Source organism: Glycine max, chromosome 10 (genome assembly GCF_000004515.6).
Source record: "Glycine max cultivar Williams 82 chromosome 10, Glycine_max_v4.0, whole genome shotgun sequence".
Taxonomy (NCBI): domain Eukaryota; kingdom Viridiplantae; phylum Streptophyta; class Magnoliopsida; order Fabales; family Fabaceae; genus Glycine; species Glycine max.
This window is the reverse complement of record NC_038246.2, coordinates 49,946,765-49,966,217: the sequence shown is the minus strand read 5'-3', so window position 1 is coordinate 49,966,217 and position 19,453 is coordinate 49,946,765. Positions and strand designations below refer to the sequence as shown.

At 33.4% G+C, this 19,453-nt stretch overlaps 3 protein-coding genes across 12 annotated transcripts; all 3 read right to left on the bottom strand.

Annotated features, from left to right (window-relative positions):
• Positions 1 to 703: 703 nt before the first annotated feature.
• LOC100776333 (glycine-rich RNA-binding protein RZ1C) lies at positions 704 to 6,101 on the bottom strand. Of its 2 annotated transcripts, none has more exons than XM_003536647.4 (4): positions 5,943 to 6,101; positions 5,709 to 5,844; positions 1,477 to 1,970; positions 704 to 1,188 (listed from the first exon to the last, which is right to left on the bottom strand). In XM_003536647.4, exons 2-4 carry the CDS (start codon positions 5,817 to 5,819, stop codon positions 954 to 956), a joined length of 840 nt encoding a protein of 279 aa, XP_003536695.1. In that variant the 5' UTR covers positions 5,820 to 5,844; positions 5,943 to 6,101; the 3' UTR covers positions 704 to 953. The 2 variants fall into 2 exon arrangements, with proteins under 2 accessions (XP_003536695.1, XP_014618910.1); XM_014763424.2 differs by lacking the exon at positions 5,943 to 6,101 and adding an exon at positions 3,007 to 4,595.
• Positions 6,102 to 8,488: 2,387 nt separating this feature from the next.
• Positions 8,489 to 13,405, bottom strand: LOC100786624 (protein SEEDLING PLASTID DEVELOPMENT 1). Its single transcript, XM_003535684.5, has 9 exons — positions 13,382 to 13,405; positions 11,728 to 12,051; positions 11,433 to 11,647; positions 10,749 to 10,899; positions 10,449 to 10,640; positions 10,085 to 10,252; positions 9,720 to 9,896; positions 9,480 to 9,641; positions 8,489 to 9,028 (listed from the first exon to the last, which is right to left on the bottom strand). Exons 1-9 carry the CDS (start codon positions 13,403 to 13,405, stop codon positions 8,735 to 8,737), a joined length of 1,707 nt encoding a protein of 568 aa, XP_003535732.1. The 3' UTR covers positions 8,489 to 8,734.
• LOC100527455 (GDT1 domain-containing protein) lies at positions 12,082 to 18,897 on the bottom strand. 9 transcript variants are annotated; one of them, XM_041005556.1, is made up of 13 exons: positions 18,649 to 18,897; positions 18,491 to 18,559; positions 17,943 to 18,002; positions 17,742 to 17,789; positions 17,140 to 17,228; positions 16,990 to 17,026; positions 16,863 to 16,910; positions 16,113 to 16,181; positions 15,974 to 16,018; positions 15,827 to 15,888; positions 15,487 to 15,559; positions 15,027 to 15,112; positions 12,082 to 12,207 (listed from the first exon to the last, which is right to left on the bottom strand). In XM_041005556.1, exons 1-12 carry the CDS (start codon positions 18,664 to 18,666, stop codon positions 15,041 to 15,043), a joined length of 690 nt encoding a protein of 229 aa, XP_040861490.1. In that variant the 5' UTR covers positions 18,667 to 18,897; the 3' UTR covers positions 12,082 to 12,207; positions 15,027 to 15,040. The 9 variants fall into 9 exon arrangements, with proteins under 9 accessions (XP_040861490.1, XP_006588417.1, XP_014618016.1 ...); XM_006588354.4 differs by lacking the exon at positions 12,082 to 12,207 and adding an exon at positions 12,459 to 13,846; XM_014762530.3 differs by lacking the exon at positions 12,082 to 12,207 and adding an exon at positions 14,284 to 14,632.
• Between the last annotated feature and the right edge of the window lie 556 nt (positions 18,898 to 19,453).

Here is a 19,453-nt window from a genome sequence, read left to right as displayed (position 1 = left end):
CTTAATCAAAGTGAATTTTTCCCGTCCAACTAAAAGTGGGATCTAACGGTATCCACATGTTTAATTTTTAATTGTCATGCCTATTTTTTTTTTTTTTAACAAATTGCCATGCCTATTTATAATATAGTTCTTTAACTTAAAAGTCAAATATTGATATAAAAAGAAGTCAAATACGACTTATTTCTTTTTAATTAATTTGTATATTCAATTCTACTTTACGTAAAGGAGTTAGATCGACAAACTTTTCATTGGCCTTTACTTAAAAGTAACCTGCCACATTAAGGAGGAATTAAGTCCAATCATACCCTAAGTTACACCCATTAATAATATCTTCTAAAAATGATTTTAATTTGGACCAAAAAAAGCTAATTTTATTAAATTTTAAATCTTTCGGACTTTAGCCTCACATGCTATAAATTCTTTTACAGGATGTTATATTAGTAGTGGGTAAACAGGGCTAGGTTTGAATGAAATTTTTTGTGGCCAAAGAACAAATTTTTAACCTACTTCTAATGCTCTTAAATATATTTTTCAACCAAATATTGAAAATGAGTGGTTATTGACAAAAAATGTTGAGTCAAGAATTAAGCCCGAAAATAATGACGAGTTATACCAATTCTACGTATTTCAATAAACACATGCCCCTTTCACCTGTGTACTCTTCCTGGGTGAACACTTATACCTGACAAAGAAAAGTTTGGAATGCAGCGATAAATCATGCTTACTTGCATTAGGGAAGTTAGTCAAAGCGTCAAGCAAACGCGGGGGAAAAATCAACAGGGATTGGCACGATCTAAATAAGGAAACAAACTATGAAATCCACAATCTATGAAACTACAATCTAGCAGTAGCAGTTGTCCCAAACAGGATGTCCTACGTAACAAGAACAAGAACTAGGTCTCTAATGTGGCTTCTGCATTTGGATTTCCCGTTAAAAACATCAGCAGTAGAAATCAGTAGCGATCAAGTGATGAACGAGAACCCCTGCTTGGGCGGTCATATGGACCAGGTCTACCCCTATAACTCCTTCCTTCATCTCGACCTCCCATTCCACTTCCATACCTATCAGCACCTCCTCGTGGACCACTGTACCGGTCATACCCTCTTTCCTTGCCATAACCATTTTGTGGGTAGTCTGAGCCAGCGCCATATCGATCACTTGCAAATCGATCTCCACTGGTTGGATACCTACACAGTTTTTCATTAATAAATATGGTGACAATGATAAATACATAGAACTCATGGAATATCCAATAAAGGTACTGCTCCATTTTATTTATGAAGAAAGAACACATACTACTCAAAGGCAAATCAGATTAAGTGATCATCAGATCAAGTCTTTATGCAATCAGAGTCTTTGTAATTGCCATATTATCAATTAAATGAAGTAAGAATTTATTTTTTTTAGAAAAATGGCAAAAGCACCACCAGAGCAGTAATTTAATAACAACCACAAACATATGTATAGTTGTATACCTGTCACCAGCATAGCGGTCGCGGCTGCCATATTTGTAGTCACGGTTATCAAAACGATCCCTATCTCCATAACGTCCTCCATCATACCGATCATCAACGTATCGATCACGTTCACCACCCAGGCGATCCCCATGTCCACCAGCAGCTCCAAACCTAGGACGTGAAGGAAATGAACTACCACCCCGACCACGACCACCTCCTGCCAAAGGACAATCTCGGGCCCAATGCCCTGGACGCCCACATTTGAAGCAGTCATCCTGTCCTACCCTATCTCCAGCACCATAGCTTCCCCTACCACCTGATGAGTAGCCACCTCTGTAACCTTGGTCTGCATCATCACCCCCCATCTTGGGCTGTGCTTTGTTGACTGAGATGATACGATCACCAATTTCCCGTCCATGCATTTCCTTGATTGCATCCTCCATTCCCCTACGGTCTGCAAATGTGATAAACCCAAATCCACGTGGACGGCCTGTATCCCTTTCCATCATGATCTACAGGAAGCACCACTTGAGAACCACATGCTAAGTAATAGCAATTCACACAACTAATGCTAACAATTTTTTATTGCATTTATGAGGATGAACAATACCAATGCTTCTTTTGATGCAAATGACCACTGTATAGCCATTATTGTAAGACTCATTAATTGAGAACACACAAAATGTCTACCAGCAATGGATAGATAGCTAAGTCAGCACAAATAAATGAGAAATACCAAGCTACTATAGTTAGTAGAAGAAACTGCAGCATATATGAAGCTACTCCCTGACAAAGTTCATTAGAAAACCAGTAAAATAGAACCACATCATAAAAACAAGATGAGGATAAAAAGAAGACAAGTAAAAGACAGGTCAAAATAGCTCTCATGTCGCAAAAAGAATAAAAAGTGCACATTGACCATCATGTGGTGAACTCTCCGCCCACACAAAGCCAAAAAAAGAAAAAGGCCCTCTTTACAAATTGCTTGGACAAACTGGGGGCCTAAAAGAAACTGTTGTAGCTAATGATTTCTTGTTAACAGTCACAAAAGTATCAATTTACAAGATTTCAACTACAAAAGCTGGAGCCTAGTTGACCACAATGTTGATCTAACAATTTCTAATCAACACTCGAGCATCATTGATTAATGTTGCCTGATATATATTCTTAATATTGTGAGTTACTGCCCAGACTCCATCTCTGAAAATAATCTCAGATATTTCTGGGGGTCATTCTCAATTCAACAAGGCTTAACCCATCACCCACCACCCAAACTTAAATAGATAAAAACATAAGAAAGAAGTCACACAATTGCAGCATAATCATTACTCCAAATTGCTGATGGTCAATAAAATGATTCTTACAGGAACAGAATTAAAAAAAAAAATATTTGAAATGGGCATTCAGTTCGGACAAAGTATTATCCATAAATAAATGGAAACATATGACTGAAGAAAGTTTTGTGTTGCAAGTTAAGTTTTAGTATTTTATTTACTAGATACAAACAGCATTTAATTAAAAAGCAAAACTTATAATCAGGCAACTTACTTCTGTGTTACAATGATAAAGCACCAGAATGGTTTTCATATAGCTAAGCCATTCAGAGGAATTCCAAGTCCATATTTGACAACAAACATCTCTTACAACAATTACTTCCACATTCTGAGCTAGAATTTCAGCATGTTCCATACTGGTTCATGACTTCATGAATGACCTTTAACAATCTAATTCCTCAAACATACTCTTAGCATCTGACTTATTTGAAAAAAAAGCACTTATATTAGGAACTATTATTTTCCGACCCAGAAGAATTAACATTACAACGATATGTAGCCACAGATGAATAATCACAAAAATCCAACTGTAGGGCTTTCACTTCAACAGTCACCGGATCATTTTGTCGTAACCCCAATTTTATGATGAGTTTCACATTGTATATATCTTCATAACAAAAACTCTGCCAGCAAATAATTTTCCATAATTCTGAAAGACAGAATGCAAGACAGGCATTCACAGCATTCCATTATGGAGATCATGCTTTCATTTCTTGAGCAATTCAGCTACATTCTGTGATTTATTCACCTCATCAGATGCAAAAAAAAATCAATCTTATGTGGCAACAATACTGAGCAACATGGGAGATGAATGCATAACATTGACTACACTGCAATTATATGCCTACCACTCTAGGTAATTCTGCCGCCTCTTAACTGACTTATCCAACAACACACCAGCATTTTAGCAGAAAATCATTCTTATGCAGCTGTGGATTCTTTATCTAAGAGCACACCAACAAAATCACGGCCATTCAAAACCAAAGAAAACATCTCCAACCAATGAACTCTATTCCAAAGTAGAAGAAAGTAATGACTAAATCAAAGGCATTCATTCAACCTTCAACACTGTTAGCTATAATAGGCAGATCAACTGGTGAGACACAGTATCTCATAAAGAAGAGAGGAACTCACTAACTGAACAGCAATTGCCTATGATCCCAATGCTTCAGATTGAAAATTTTGAGCTCTGCAGCACTTAAGTACTAACAGGACCCGTAATGATGCAGAACTTGATGGTGTAGAGTCATACGCAGTTTGGGTATTTACAAGAATATGTTACAAGAGCGTTGACATCAACCAGACACAACAATATCCAAACACCTGAACTTTACATTGCTATGAGAAACTATTGAAAACTGCCAAAGGTGCAGCAAGTTGGGTTGCTCAACTGATGCAAATATGAAAGACTTCTTGAACTCACATAACAAATCACTTTAGCTGGTCTACTGAGCACCACACAATCACAGCCCATTGAAATGGTTCTATCTATACTTTGAAGGGAACAATATTAGTTAGTGGGGAATTCTCATTTCCATTAAAAACAGAGAGTACATTACTTTCTTCCTTGGGAACTGCATTACGTATGAAGTATCTGAATCTTTCCAAATTTCAGGACCACAAGAAATGACACCTTACCAAATGCATTGTCAGTATATAAGATGGCACGTCTGTTGCCCATGCTTCTACAACTAAAGAAACGGGTATAAGCAGTTTCCATAGCATATCAAAATATCAAGGGACAACAAAAATTGAAAAGGCTTCATGTGAGATAGCAGTCGTTAATGTCCTTTTTCTAATTTCCTACAATCATATTGGACAATAATTGATTAGAGACAGAAGCAAAAGAAGGAATGTCCAGCATAATAAGTTTCTTATATATGCCACTGGTAACCATTGCCATCATGTAATAGATTTACTACTAGAATAAGAGGGAAGCCAATTTACAGACAAGACATGGCTTCTTTAGTTTGGACTTTGGATTTGGACAGGAAAAAAATTTCTTTACCCAAAAGAATTGTGTAACTCAATCAAACAAGTGTCATGTACTTCTCAGTTTATTAATCATGCAATCAAGGCATAGATCTGTGGAGCCATACAAAACAGGTATTAAAAAAAAAACTCCAAAAACCATTTTATGGTATTAACTATCTCTCTCTCTGTCTCCACTTGTGACTCGTCAGCCCAATCATAAAGCTAAATACCCATTCCAAACTACAATGATTTTATTAAAGAATCATAAGGACAGCAAATCTCTCTGCCAAATAGCAGACAGGTCAGACTGATATTGGCTTAACTACCTTCCTTGCACCAAATTCCACATATCCAAACCACACAAATCTCCAGCTCTAGCTCTACAGTTACTACCACAAGCTATCATTTTATCAGAAAATTGAAAAAAATGAGCTTCAGCCACGAAGAAACCATTCTGGTAAAACATCTTTTAAAAATTCCATCTGCAGCATCTCAAAGATCACAAGATTCACAACCAGCAATCCAGAAAGACAAAAAATAAAAAATAAATAGTACAGAATCCTATCCTATCATAAAAACTTCACCCAGAAAACACATGAATTTTTTTTAAAAAAAGAAAAATCGCTAAGCAGTAGACTCAGCCAAAACCAGGCCTTGCAATCGCCCCAATCCTTAATTAGAGACCACAACGGCACAGAAAAGGATCTCTTCAAAATAGTATCATACAAAATTATCATTTATTTTGATACGCAGTTAGATTCAATTAAAACGTCAGATACAAAATAAAAAATAAAAAATGCCCCTTCCACTTTTACTTCGAGAAATTGCATATCTAACATCACGAAAAACAAAAGAAACAAGATCCCCTTTTCATAGTAATTAAATAGTTTGATATTAAAATGTGGAAACATTTCTGTTTGAAATTGGAAGAGAAAGGAGTACCTGGCATTCGAGAATTTTGCCGTAACGAGCAAAGGCATGCTCGAGTTGACGCTCCGTAACGTCCCAGGATAAACCTCCAACAAATATTCGATTCTCTTCCTTCGCAGCCATCACTCGCTTCAAATCTCGCTAATTCCTGAACCACACAAATCCAAATGCCGACGGTTTAAATGTTAATAGAACAAAATTGCAGGGCGAAGAAATCTTCTGCAACTTGAATTTTGAGATACTTACACAAGAGTAACTGTGGAAATGGAAATTACAGAGATGTGAAGGAAACCCTCGAAGTTGAACTCCACGATAACGCAAAAATGAAACTGTTTTATTTTGAGTGTTAAGGCCGTGTTTGTTTCAAGGTCTATCCTACGTTTGGAGAAATGATACTATTTGAGAAAACTATAACTGGAAGGGATTATAAACACGTTAATATTAAATATTTGTGATAATATTTTTTTAAAAATTCAAATGATAAAAGATAAAGTTATAAATATAGTTATTTAAGTTTTACATTTCGAGAATGTTTTTTAAAATCCAAAGAATGAGAAGAAAGAGTAAAGATAGGGAATACTCACGTTTGTAAATTGTAAAGATCCATACAGATCATTTGTACTTAATAGGATACAATATGAATTCCTATAAATAAAAAAAAGAGAGGATAAAATATGAATATTCATTCGGTGGATATGGATATCAAAATATCTACTTTGTAAATATCCATTTGTTTACAATTATATTTATTAAGTATGTATTATGATTTCTAAAAAACATTTTAAAATGAGAAAAAATATATTTTTCATTATTCATAATGAATATTTCACTAAATAAGTGCATAATTAATAATATATATATATATATATATATATATATATATATATATATATATATGTAATACTTTCTCACTAATTAATTAATACAAAATATATAAATAAATTTGATATATCATTTGTAATATTATTTTATTTCATAAAAGCTTTAAATTGATAAAAAAAAAATATTTATGATGTAAATATGATATGATATTAAATTATGTTATATGACATGATTCGAATATCCAGTATCTTATAGATATTCGCTAATGAAAGTGAGCTGAAAATAAATAATAAGTACTGTTTTGTCAAAAAAATATAAAATAATAAGTACTGTAACAAAATAAAATAAAATAAGTACTGTCCACACATTGTTGCAAGAAACTGAACGTGTTTGGAAACGTATTGTAAACGTGCTTACGTGCATAAATCATAAAATTGCATCATCTGAGGATAAAAACGCAGAGCCTAGGCTACCATTAGTAACACCTACTTCAACTTCCACAAAATAATTTTACAACCTTAAACACAAATACAGCCTAATTTATAAACATGCACGTCTGTTTTTTTTTTTTTGAAAAAAATAATTGGTTGCGTGAAGTATAATTTTAGTTTACTGTAGATATCTTCCACAAAAACAATTTTACTCAAGGTAAAGCAAGTGCTAAATTAATCTGTAAATTGTATGGATATATGCAAATATAATTAAGTCACAGTAGAGAAGATAGTTCTATAAAATGTAGGACTATCTAGAATTTTCAAGAATTGAAGCAATTTGTGATAACACTTTGTGAATTTGTGATTTTTTATTTTTTTTTACTTAGAGCGAAGAAGGAAATCAACAACCGGAAAAAAATATACAGAAAAAAGTTCTTTCACCATTTTTTTTTATCCTGTTATTAATATGGAATATCTTTCAATCTATTCAAAGACTAATTTTTACTAAAGAATTTGATTAATTTCTTTAATGATTTTTTTTCCAAACACCTTTTTTCTATTAACATGTCTCAGATCCTTTTTTAGTATTGTGTTTAGAACCATAAGATATTTATCTTTTTTCTTTTATTTTTTCTCCTACTAAATAGCCTAAAAATATCTCATTTATTATTATTTTTTCTTTCATTTTTTCTACTATTTTTTATGAACATTAAACAACAAATCCCTTTGGTTTTGTTCCAAAAAAGTTGAAATGTACCAAAAAATAACCTTTGGTTAAAATCATCATTGATTAAGCCTTATTTGAATAAGTTTCTTAATAAAGAAGGAAAAAAATAGATTTATCCTATAAACTAAATATATTTTAAGCACAAGTTAAAATTAACTTTTTGAAGAAGCTAAATGATTTTGGCTTCATCAAAAAAGTTAATTTTAACTTATGTATAAACTAATTTTGATTTATGAAATAGTTTATATTTTTTTTCCTTCTATACGTGGTTACGGAGAAAATTATCTAAATGATGGTTAAAGAAAACGAGGAACCATTTTCGTATTTTAACATAAAGACAACAATTTTTTGTCCTTTAATATCGGTAATACACTTTTTAAATATATATATATATATATATATATATATATATATATATATATATATATACGACCCTGTCAATATATATGTATATATATAACGTAAAAAAATTAAGAAATATAAGTAAACATATACAGTGTCAATTCCTATATTCAAAATTCGATGTTCAAACAGTAGGACTCATAAAATATTAATTAACCAAATGGCACAAATAATCACTAAATTAGTAAGCTGGCCTTGGAGTTCTTTTAGTAGTCTAACCGTCAACGAACTTAACAGAAAAACATGACAAAACAGAAAGCAAAAGCATTTCACAACTTTTAAAGCGATTAACTTGGAACATATTTATATATTTAGTGTTTCTGTATTTTTAATGCTCCAGCTACACAAGTTAACGAACAAATACATATGCGTACCATTATAAATTGAAATATATTGGAGGAGTAAAATAATTAAATATTACATTTTATGTAGATTGATTTTTTCAATATATATACCTTGAAACAAGAAGGGGTAGCTTGGCGGAGGATCAAACTTCCGTCATAAATGTCACACCCCAATTGAGCTACAAGCTCTTCTTAGGCTATAAATAAATTATTTACACCACTTGCATGACTGTACATGTTACATATGCATCATACATGTACAAACCAGTGAAGTGAAATATGTTAGAATTGGGAAAGAATTTGAATTATTCAGGAAAAATAGGAAGCCTTGGTGACACTGATGCCATTGCCGCTGTCACCAGTAGACATTGAGGTAGGACTTGTTTTCTTACGGCCAATAGTAGATTTAGAGGGTTTTTTTGTATTTAGCCTCAAGGGAAGAATTTGCAACCTGGGATTCTGATCGCTACCTGACTTTTCAGCAGCCAACTGATAACTTTGAACGAGTTCAAGCTGCCGGGCAATAATTTCAGAGCGTCTAGGAAGAAGTTCCACAGGTTCTCCACCAGGAATCACAATGTACTCTATTGCAAGCCTGACCTCCTGCCAGCCAAGTAAAAGAAATTAAAATAATGTCAATGCTATAGAGGTTTAGATATAAGAGTTTAATAGACATGTATAATTAGTGTATAATTTTACACGGTCAGTTTAATCAGAAATTATTTATGGTATCAATAATTTTTAAAATAATTATTATAAAAGTCAGAAACTTATCATTCATAATAGTTTATGATTGAATAAGAGTGTAAACTTTTTTCACAATGCATATATTATTTATTCTAGATAGTGGATATGATACTCTAGGTTTTGTCTTCATATGAATGAATGCAATGTATATGGGAAATGGCCTCCAATTCAGAAAGCCAGACATTAAATCAATTGTCAAGTGCACCATCTTTCAGTTAAGCGCAGAAATCAATTGCTGGACTACTAGTACCCAACATACATTTTAGTAAAATCAAATACTAATTAAATAAATGTGAAGGGTGTGTACCTCCAAGGCATCAATCTCTTCCAAAGATGGTTTTCGTTTAGGTTCATCATCCTCGATTTCAATATCCAAACATTCATTTAATGCCTTCTTTGGTGTAGGGCCAAAGAATTCTAGCCCAAGGATCATGCGCACTGCCTTGACCACTTGTGCCATGGTATTGGACTGAAAGAAACAAAAGTTTGTCATAAGACATAAGGAGATTTACATTGAAGAATAGCTAAAGATGCAGCAAGAGGGCACCTTGATAACAAATACAGGTACGTGATGGAATTTTGCCACACCACGGATCCATGGGTTTTGTCGGATCTCAGAACTGGATGCTAGAATTGCTTCAGCAGTTCCAATGTCATCAGTCACATCTATTACATCTTCAAGCCCCATTACCTTTGCAACTTGTAGTAGATCAGCTTCAAGAATCTGTACTCATTCAACAAGAAAACAATGCTGATTAAAAAGAAGAGCCTCAAAAAATATTTTGGGCAATCTATTCTTTCGAGTTTGAAATCTATGCAACTGGAAAATGATAGAGTTATTAAAGTTTCGGAATCATGATAAAGTTTCCAATCACTCAAGACTCTATCCATCACATGCAACCTCAAACTTACCTTATAAGTATAAACTTGCATTCGTGAACTCCTCGTCATCACAGGTACACTGGTACTCCAGTTCGTGGACCAAGTACGTGGATGGTCTTTATCATCCTTACTAGATTCAATTTCAGAACTCGTGATATCATTGTTAGTTAAATCAGAAGTTTCTCCAAGGGTCACGCTCTATTCAAATAAATGATTCAATAATATTACAAATGTGGGAAAGCACTACACATTCCATTTGTATGTGGTTCAAAAATTTAAGACCGATTCACTTTGAGAAAGAAGAGGGGGGCCAAAACAGAGGAGTGCATTTAATTAATCATTATTGATTATAAATCATAAAAGTGAAAGGAAAATTAAAAGTGCAACTTTGCACCTCTATGCCACCAACAAGAATCTGAAGATAAGGATTTTTTATTATGTTTTCAATGGTCATTCCATGTGCCGTTCCAACCAATTGAACTCCTCTTTGAGCAATAGTACTGGCTGCCAATGCCTCAAGCTCCGTTCCAATTTCATCAATAATAATGGTTTCAGGCATGTGATTTTCAATTGCTTCAATCATAACCTGCATAAAATACACATAAACGGTGTCACAGAATATTGTAAATTATTTAAAAACCCTTCGTATAAGAAGTAATCAACTAACACAAAAATGAATGAGATTTGTACTAACACCATGCTGCATATTCACATTTGGAACTTGCGTCCTCCTGGCCCTGCCTATTCCTGCATGAGGAACATCTCCATCACCTCCAATTTCATTAGAGGTATCCACTATTACAACACGCTTCCTGAACTCATCAGCCAGCATCCTAGCAATCTCTCTGCACAAGAAAAAGCTTCCTTCTTCAGACAAGCAAATCAAGTAAAAAGGCACCTAAAAAATGGCTAAAGATGTCTAGAATAGAAAAAGTCGGATTTGATTTTCACACAATGTCAATGAAAAGATTTTACACCGTTAATCAATCAGAAATCATCCCAAGTATAACTTAAGTTAATTATTATAGAAGTCAATAAACATATCATACATAACAATCAATTATTGGATAACAGTCTAAAAAACAGACTAATAATAATCAACTCATTTTGACCACCTAATGCATTAACAAGGTAAATAAACTTGTATACTGTGAATGCATTGTCATTCTAATTTTTATTTTTTTTATGAGTAAATGTGAATTATTAGATTGTTAGTTTTTATTAGCAAAGAATGAAATCCGTGACTTTTCCCTCCTTCCCTTCTTTCTTATCGAGTCAACCAACCTTATATATCCGCATTGACATCCTAATTAATGTAGGTTAATTATAATCAAGTCGTTTCGACGAAATAATAAATTGAGAGAGTGAAAATGTTGACCTGATTAAGGTTGTTTTACCGACTCCAGGAGGTCCAATGACCAAGATAGAACCTCCATCCTCAACCAAATCACGGATGATTTCAGCACTGCCACCCACAGCTCGACCCACACGACAAGTAAGCCCAATGATTTGCATTTTCCGATTCCGAATCGCACTTATCCGATGCAAAGACCTATCAATACCTGACCTGTTGTCATCAGAAAACTCACCAACCTAAAACCAACCAACCAATCATCACACATCAGTCATCACAGCTAAACTAAGTAACTAACACAACAATAAAAATTCATTACCTTTGAAATGGCATGGCGTAAATCCTCTTGCGCAATGGGTTGTTCGGAGATGACCCAATCACCGGAAGGGAACCGTGCCAGAGGTTTTCTACCCAAATCCATGACGACCTCTATGAGGCCTCCGATTTCGGTGTGGAGATACAGTTCCCTCCGCAACGTCAGAGGGAGCAGCTCCAGGAAGAGGTTCAGGTCCTCCGGGCGAGACGTCGATGGAGAGGAGCCGTAGAAGCGATCGGAGGGGCGGCGAATCTCCGGCGAAGCCGTACATGGGATTCCGTTTCTAGGGAAGCGTGGGGGACGGAGGGAGGATATGAAGTGGGAGATCTATGAGGAGCACGTGCGAATTTGGCGCCCTCATTCTCTTTATTATATCTGCTATGTGTTGCAGAGGTGGTTGTTACTATTATGGAGAGATTCTGTGGTATCTTCTTTTCTTCTATTGTGTTAGGACTTTAGGGGTTGCTTAAGGAATAGGATTCGCTGCAGTCAAGAAACAAAATCTTCACCCTAAACTCTTATCGTTCATACTTTAAAAAGTTAATAGAATATTAACACAAAAATATTTAAACCATTGGATCGTAAGATCCTGCAGTCAATAATCTATATCCCTTGTTATAGGAATCTCAATTTCCTCTATAGCAATTTCGTGTTTAAATTAACTTTTTTTTTTTGGGTTAATCTTGACTAGATAAGTTTGATTGGCCATTGGATTGCTACTAAGTCAACTCATGTTTAAAATAAAAATGTGTAATTATAAAATTTTGATACACAATGTTACATTTACCGTAAAAAAATAAAAGAAAAAAAGAGATACACAATCTTACACCAATTATTCAAGACTCTCATCAACAATATTCAGCTCTACCGACTTCATAAATTTTTTTAAAATGCAAATATTAACACTAAAGATGTCTGATAACTATCTTTCCAAATGAGCCATATCAAAATAATATTATCTTAAGGCAACAAAGAAATATTAAAATTATGCCTAACTTAATTAAAGAATTATAAATTTGAAATATTATCATTATTATGTGAAGTTGCGCCGAACAAAATTAATCCGAAGGTAATTTATCCCCAAGCCCAAAAAATGTCAGTTTTTATTTTTAAAAATATTTTTATTTTCAGAAACTCTTTCAAAAAGTTAAAAAAATATCCATTTTTTCAAAATGAACTTGAACGAAATAATCCTTAAAATTTAAAAATACGTCACGATCCGGTTAATATCGGTTACAACCAATTTATAAAGCTGTGATCCGTTTCCTTCATCCCAATTTATCCTATTTGCATATCAACTTGGAGTACTTGCATTTGTCCATTAAGATTTAAGACATTCAAACCTCTTTAGATGAGATTCTTACTTTTCACGAAAATGATTGGAGTTTTTTTTTTTTTTTTTTTTACAGCTTTTTACGAAAATGATTGGAGTTTAAGCGTCCTGCAGACATCCGAAAAAAATTAAATTTGACTTTTAAAGTGAATTGCGGTTAAAAAAAAAAAGAGCGTGAAGTTATGATAATTAGTTGATTTTTTGTAAATTTTAATTTCTCTGCTATAATTTATATTTCTTTATGCGTGCATGTTTGCATCACAATATTAACCATTTATTTTTTTTAAGTTATAATTCAATACCAATATTTTAAACTACACTGACCGTTGTTCTAGTGAAAGTATTCATAGTTCAATAGTTCAACTATTATATATTAGATAATAAACCAACATAAAAATTATAAGAAAATTAAGTTAAATAAATTTTAAATTAATTCAAAAAATCGTATTTCTTATTCTACAAGATAAAAAATTCACGATAAAATAACTAAACAATAATTGTATATACCTAAGTCTCATAAAGTTTAATTTATTTTACAATTGTTTTATGCCATTAATTCTTACCCAATTACAATTAATTCTTAATTAATTTTTTACTTCATCAAATTATGGATGACCTAACCAATTGTCTATTCATTGCCAAATTGAGCAATTCGGTTTTTTGCTTTCTTTATAAATGAAAAATGTTCAATCTTTTTCGCATGGAGAAACACCTTCCGAAGCTTTGATTCTCTAATACGAAAAAATAACTACTTGTCGGGCATCAATTTGGTAGCATGACATCATCCAACTGTAATAACAAACTCACATAAAAATGTTATTTAGGATTATGGCGTCTCTAAACATTCTTTTATAAGCAGATGCTAAGGACATGCTAATGTACTTAAAGAAAAAATATTTTTATTAAAAGACGTAAAATTACATCATTCATAATTTTTTTTTTATCTTCTCTTATAATATCCACAATAAATATTTTTTTCTTTTTTAGTTTCTTAATCAATGTTGTTCTTCTGACATTGGTTGGCAAGATCCTTTTTTATACTGGCAAGGGATAGGAGGTCATGGCAGGTCACCATCACTATTGAACAGCAAGAATTTTCATTTTGGGGTGGAGCGGTTAACTAGGATTTTTTTAAAAGTTTGTTACAGTTGAAATTATCGGTGTGGAGCAAGACTTGTACAATGGTGCTTGACACTTTAGGGGGAAACAACTAAAGATCAGCCTTGTGAGAGACAAAGATCACGAGTGATAATCAGTCAAGTTACAGCACTTGGGATGGTTCTACCCACTTTGCAAGGAGAGATTATAGTACATAACTTAAGTGCACCCAAATTGGGTGCACAATGCGTTGTGACCCACCAGTTTCACTTTGAACTACTGCTCCAATGATGGAAAAGTTTTTCATCCCCTCTTACACAAGCAAGGACAAAAAGATCACCCCCAAGGGCATTGATTCAACACTGTCAACATCATATGCATACAAGCAACTGAAGTAAGCATGGTTTTCCTCCCAACAGTATCAACCCCTCTACTTCTTGTTTTATTACTTCCTCCAAGATGCATGCATTCCCATTTCTATGGCATTAGACAGTTTCCCAGGGACATCAATAAAACAACCTTGGAAACTAAAGACAATTTTTTCCCCCAAACTAGTCCATTACATTCCTCAAGCATTGGAAATTTACACGTGGATTTAATGGATGAAGGGATGAATATAATGAGAGATTAAGTGTAGGCACATGTTTGTCTAAACATAACAATCCACTCACGTTGACTGTTTATATTGAATTTGGCTGTCATCCTACAATGGTAAATTTATTTTAAACTACAAAAGGGTCGAAATAATGAAATCTATGACCTGGGGAGGATTAGGCACGAAGCTGAGCATTTTTAGCAACCAACCCCAACCATAATAACAAACATATTTGCTAAACATGTCTTGTAAAAAACACAATGAATAATCACTAACCAATAGCACAGCCTTCATGATTCAACTGGAGAGAGGAATGACTGAATTCCAAAAACAATGAAAAGAATTCCACCTGAGAGTGCAACCTGCAAAGTATTGAGAACAACATTTAGATAACATACAGGCTCAGCTTAATGCTATATTACAGTAATATGGTAGTAAATCAGAATTGCACACTACATCAAAAAGTGTTCTAAGGACTCATGGCTATAATGTTGTATTTTTATTCACATATTGCATCCTCTTCATTATTCCATCACCTGTTCCATTAATTCTTATATATTCTGTTTTCATAACTCCCATTTTTTTTTTGTAGTCTGAAACTAATTTTGAATTATTTAAACTCGATGCATGAGGACTTTCTCAGATACAGAATATTGAATTAAAAATTTAAAAGACAAGGGGGGAAAAAACAGATGGACAACAAGCACTGATAATAAAAAGGAGTAGAAATTGTTACAATTTTTTCAGATATCTGAGAAGCTAAACTCTTCCCTCCAACAACAGCAGCAGAAGTGCACAATGCTTGTCCCCTATGAAAAGTAATTAAGAATTACATTTGTCTCCTACAAAATTGCAGGACCTTAGGATTGTGACACATCCTAAATACATATTTATGCATCTAGACAAACACAATGCATGTGCAAGGCATATACACATTACACATGTATGAGAATTACAGCAACAAATTATTGAAATAACATATGCCATCATGGGCAACCAAAGGAAAAATAGGCAATGTCCCAAGGAAATAGGTTGAGCCCAGAATAAAGGCAGAAAAATTAAAAGTCAAAACTTACAGAATCCCTCCAAGAACCACACCAAATGGGTTCTCATCTGCAGCCAAACCTATGGTAGCCAGCTGAAACAGAAAAAAGTTGTGTGCTTAATGAAGTGATGAAGCGGACTACAATAAAAGAGCTTGTGTGGCTATGCAATATCCTCACCTGGCTCTTGTCACCCCATTCACCAAAAAAGGTGATTGAAAATGCCTGTAGAATAGAGATGATAAAGGGGATCAAACTTAACCCAGTTCAGTGTTCAGCTACATTCTGTATAGAGATACAATGGTTAATAATTTATTACCTGTAAAAAGATAGGAGAAAAAAACTGAGATAAAAATGACCGTTTATGCTTTTTTGTGGCATCATCATCCTGGGAAATAAAACGCATAATATATACAGTATTAGAACAACCAAAATAAAGCATCCTTGAATTCTGTTTTAGTATAATATCATAATCAACTAGAGACTGGAAATAAGTTACTTAATTCTCATCCAGCTGTTAAATTGGGAGTCATCCAATTGTAAATTTTACTATTGCAGCTTTGCCTACAAGATATTAAGTCCTTATCCAATTACTAAATATTTATAAAGCAATTTATTTGCAATCTAGTTATCAAGAATCTCTCTCTTGGTTTCTGTTGTAGTAGTTGTAAGAATTTTCCAAGGATCTCATAACCACTTGACAATCATAAGAAGTAAACAAAATATGTTCTATTGAAAAAACATATAGAAGGTGTTTGGGGAAGCTAATGTAGGTTTGTAAAATGGCTTGTAACCTCCTATAAGCTTTGTTTAGTTTATTTTAGTAAGTTTCAAGAAAAAAGCTCTCTTTAGCTTATTTCAGTAAGCTTCACAATCAAACTTATGAATAAGCTATCGTTAATAAGATCTTATTGTATAAATGTTTAACTCTGTTGTTTACCCAAATGGGTCCATTATATGTGTTGTGATCATGCATGGCCTTAAAGCCTGACTTAACATTTTGATGCATATCAGAAGAGTATGACATGGGGACAGACAGAGAATGAAGACAACACAAATTTTATTTTACCTTATTGCTATTTTTTGTAGCTCCATTGCTAGCCTTCCAATCTTTATCCTAATAACAATACCATGGTGCTGTCAAGAAGAAAAAAAAAGACTTAAAATAAGAAATCAAATAGTAGTGACAAACCAACCAATTTAGCTTCAACTTCAGCCAATTCTTCCGCATCCCTGTCCATAGAACGAAATCATTAAACATGAGTCCAAAAGTCTCGATTCAGATGCAAACTTATTTTCATTATAAAAGGATTGGCAAAATGATGTGATTGAGAAATAATAATCACCCTTGTTCAAATATAGCATCTTTCAAGGACCAAAGTCCAAATCCCAAGAATAAAAATGTTGTAATGTGATGAGTCCATGTGCGAGAGATCTGCAGAATTATACGAAGTTTACTAAAGGCAGAAATCAAGGAAAAAGAAAGAGTAATATAGAGCTAAACATATATTGTGGAATTTCATTTGTAAACACATGTAGGTAGCAATTGGTGGATGGGGTCTGCAGGTATTGAGTGGGTGTTACATATTATTTAGCAACATATATTGTCTTAATAATTTGTAACCGGTCTACTTAATGCTAGTTATACCCGGACAGATCATATTTGTGGGGTTCCTTTTCCATGTCAAAGAATGATGTAAACGGGACTGGCACATCTGGTGCTTTTATATACGAATATACTATTTTGCTGAGCAAAAAAAAAATATAGAGCTAAACAAGATGTAGATAACACCTCTAATGCATACATGCCGAATATCTAAAATCTCAACACATACACTATGTTTATTTGATGGAAGGATAGCACCCCTTAAGTATCTATATTCTATAATAAGAACAAACAAATAATGATGAGAATTGTTAGTCGAGACCAGCAACAAAGAGTGCTCACCAGATTTGGAGCTGCCCAGCCAACAAGAGCAGAGAGAATGGTCATCACCTAGATTTTTCAAAATTTACAAGGAATTATGAAGCTCAAAAGGAGGAAGAATAGGAAAAACTAAATCATACAATAAGCAAATTATGAAACCTTCAGAAACAAAGATAGCATAGTAAAAAAAAAAAAAAAGGAGAAAGAAGAAAAGATGCTTACAATCAAAGCCGATAAGCAACCTGATAAGACTAGGCGTCTAGGGTGTCGCATAGCCAGTATCTAGAAATCATGATATCAAACAGTCAGAGTTCTAATTTTACTCTCGAGACAACAAAAACAAATATCAATGCCCTTTCTCATCGTCAAGAGCTATGCAAAGAGATAATAAATGAATAATACTAAGCATTTCTTCAAACTCACTCCACTAAACATGGCCTCCGACCGTCCGACATATGTTTGCTAGAAGTAGAGCAATTAAAAACGTTTTACTTTACATTCAAATAACAGGAGACACAACTGAATACATATTCTAAAATTCACAATAAAAAACGTTTATGTACTTTAGTTAAATTTCAACCAATAGACACATAACATAACGAATTTTTTTATTAAATAAATTAACAAACAAGGGTTTATCTCAGTTAGTTTGAGTCCAGAACATCACTCTAATAATCCAGACACGCAGGCCCACAGAAACCGACCCATTAATCTGTTGCAACCGATTACACGATCTACAAACGAATTAGAAAAAAAAAGTAGAAACTAACCGCAGCTGCAAAAAACGTTTTGTCACCGATCTCAGAGAGAATGGTCATGGCCAGTGACTTGGAGAAACCCTAATAAAACAGCAATAAATAAAAAGTGATTGAAAAGCAAATCCAAAATTAAGAATGGAAATCTTTAATGAGAACGAAAGGTTCCGCACCTGAACGATTGAGCTCATGTTGGCTGGACGAAGAAGAAGAAGGACTCAGAGAGAGAGAGAGAGAGAGAGTTATGTGAGAGTGTGTTCGTTGGTTATAGTGAAAGTTATCGGAGGAAGGAGAACATTGAAGAAGGACAAATGTATAGTCGCTGCTCAGAGTAGAAGGTGCACGTGTGAGTGCGTGGCTTCTTTTTTGCTTTTAAAAAATTATATTTTGTGCAGAGCATGGGATTCAATTCCCTTCCTCAGAATATGGATAAAAATCATTCAAAATTAAAATAAGCATCACAAAGATGCATCTTTCTACAATTTTTGTTTATTTTACCCATTAAGTTTCCATGCTTTTTTAAATGAAAGATGCTTTTTGCTTAAAAATTAAAATTACAAAATCATTTTAATTTCTACTTTACAAATAGAAACACGTATTTTATATAAATTAATATTACAACATTTTTAAAAAAGTTTATCGAAACAATTTTTTTTTGCTTTCATTTAAACCAGTTGAATTTTTGGTGAACAATAAATTAGTAGTATTGTAATAAATAAAAAATAAGTCCATTCAATATAGACCAGTTTTTTTTTTTTTTTTAGTGACGAGCCATTATTTTAACTTTAGTGTGCACGGACAAAACACAATTATTAGATTAACATATTTTATAATTTATCGGGAAAAAAACACAATGACCTTTTCTCTCGGTGGTTTTTATCCACAAAAACAATACGGTGTATGTAGTAATTAAGACAGATTCGAGAAGGGAAGAAAATAGAAGGATGAAAAATAAGGAAATTTTAATCTCTTTACTTG

What these genes read in the sequence shown, in the direction of transcription:
- LOC100786624 (XM_003535684.5), bottom strand. Translation starts at nt 13,405, where the DNA reads ATGAATACTTTCACTAGAACAACG. An exon ending in TACGCCATGCCATTTCAAAG is followed by an intron (nt 11,648 to 11,727) that starts GTAATGAATTTT and finishes GGTTGGTTTTAG; the next exon opens with GTTGGTGAGTTTTCTGATGA. An exon ending in AAGAGATTGATGCCTTGGAG is followed by an intron (nt 9,029 to 9,479) that starts GTACACACCCTT and finishes CTTGGCTGGCAG; the next exon opens with GAGGTCAGGCTTGCAATAGA.
- LOC100776333 (XM_014763424.2), bottom strand. Translation starts at nt 3,147, where the DNA reads ATGGAACATGCTGAAATTCTAGCTCAGAATGTGGAAGTAATTGTTGTA. An exon ending in TTTATCATTGTAACACAGAA is followed by an intron (nt 1,971 to 3,006) that starts GTAAGTTGCCTG and finishes TGCTTCCTGTAG; the next exon opens with ATCATGATGGAAAGGGATAC. An exon ending in GACCGCTATGCTGGTGACAG is followed by an intron (nt 1,189 to 1,476) that starts GTATACAACTAT and finishes AAAACTGTGTAG; the next exon opens with GTATCCAACCAGTGGAGATC.
- LOC100527455 (XM_041005556.1), bottom strand. An exon ending in AAACGTTTTTTGCAGCTGCG is followed by an intron (nt 18,003 to 18,490) that starts GTTAGTTTCTAC and finishes CATGATTTCTAG; the next exon opens with ATACTGGCTATGCGACACCC. An exon ending in CTCAGATATCTGAAAAAATT is followed by an intron (nt 15,113 to 15,486) that starts GTAACAATTTCT and finishes AATACTTTGCAG; the next exon opens with GTTGCACTCTCAGGTGGAAT.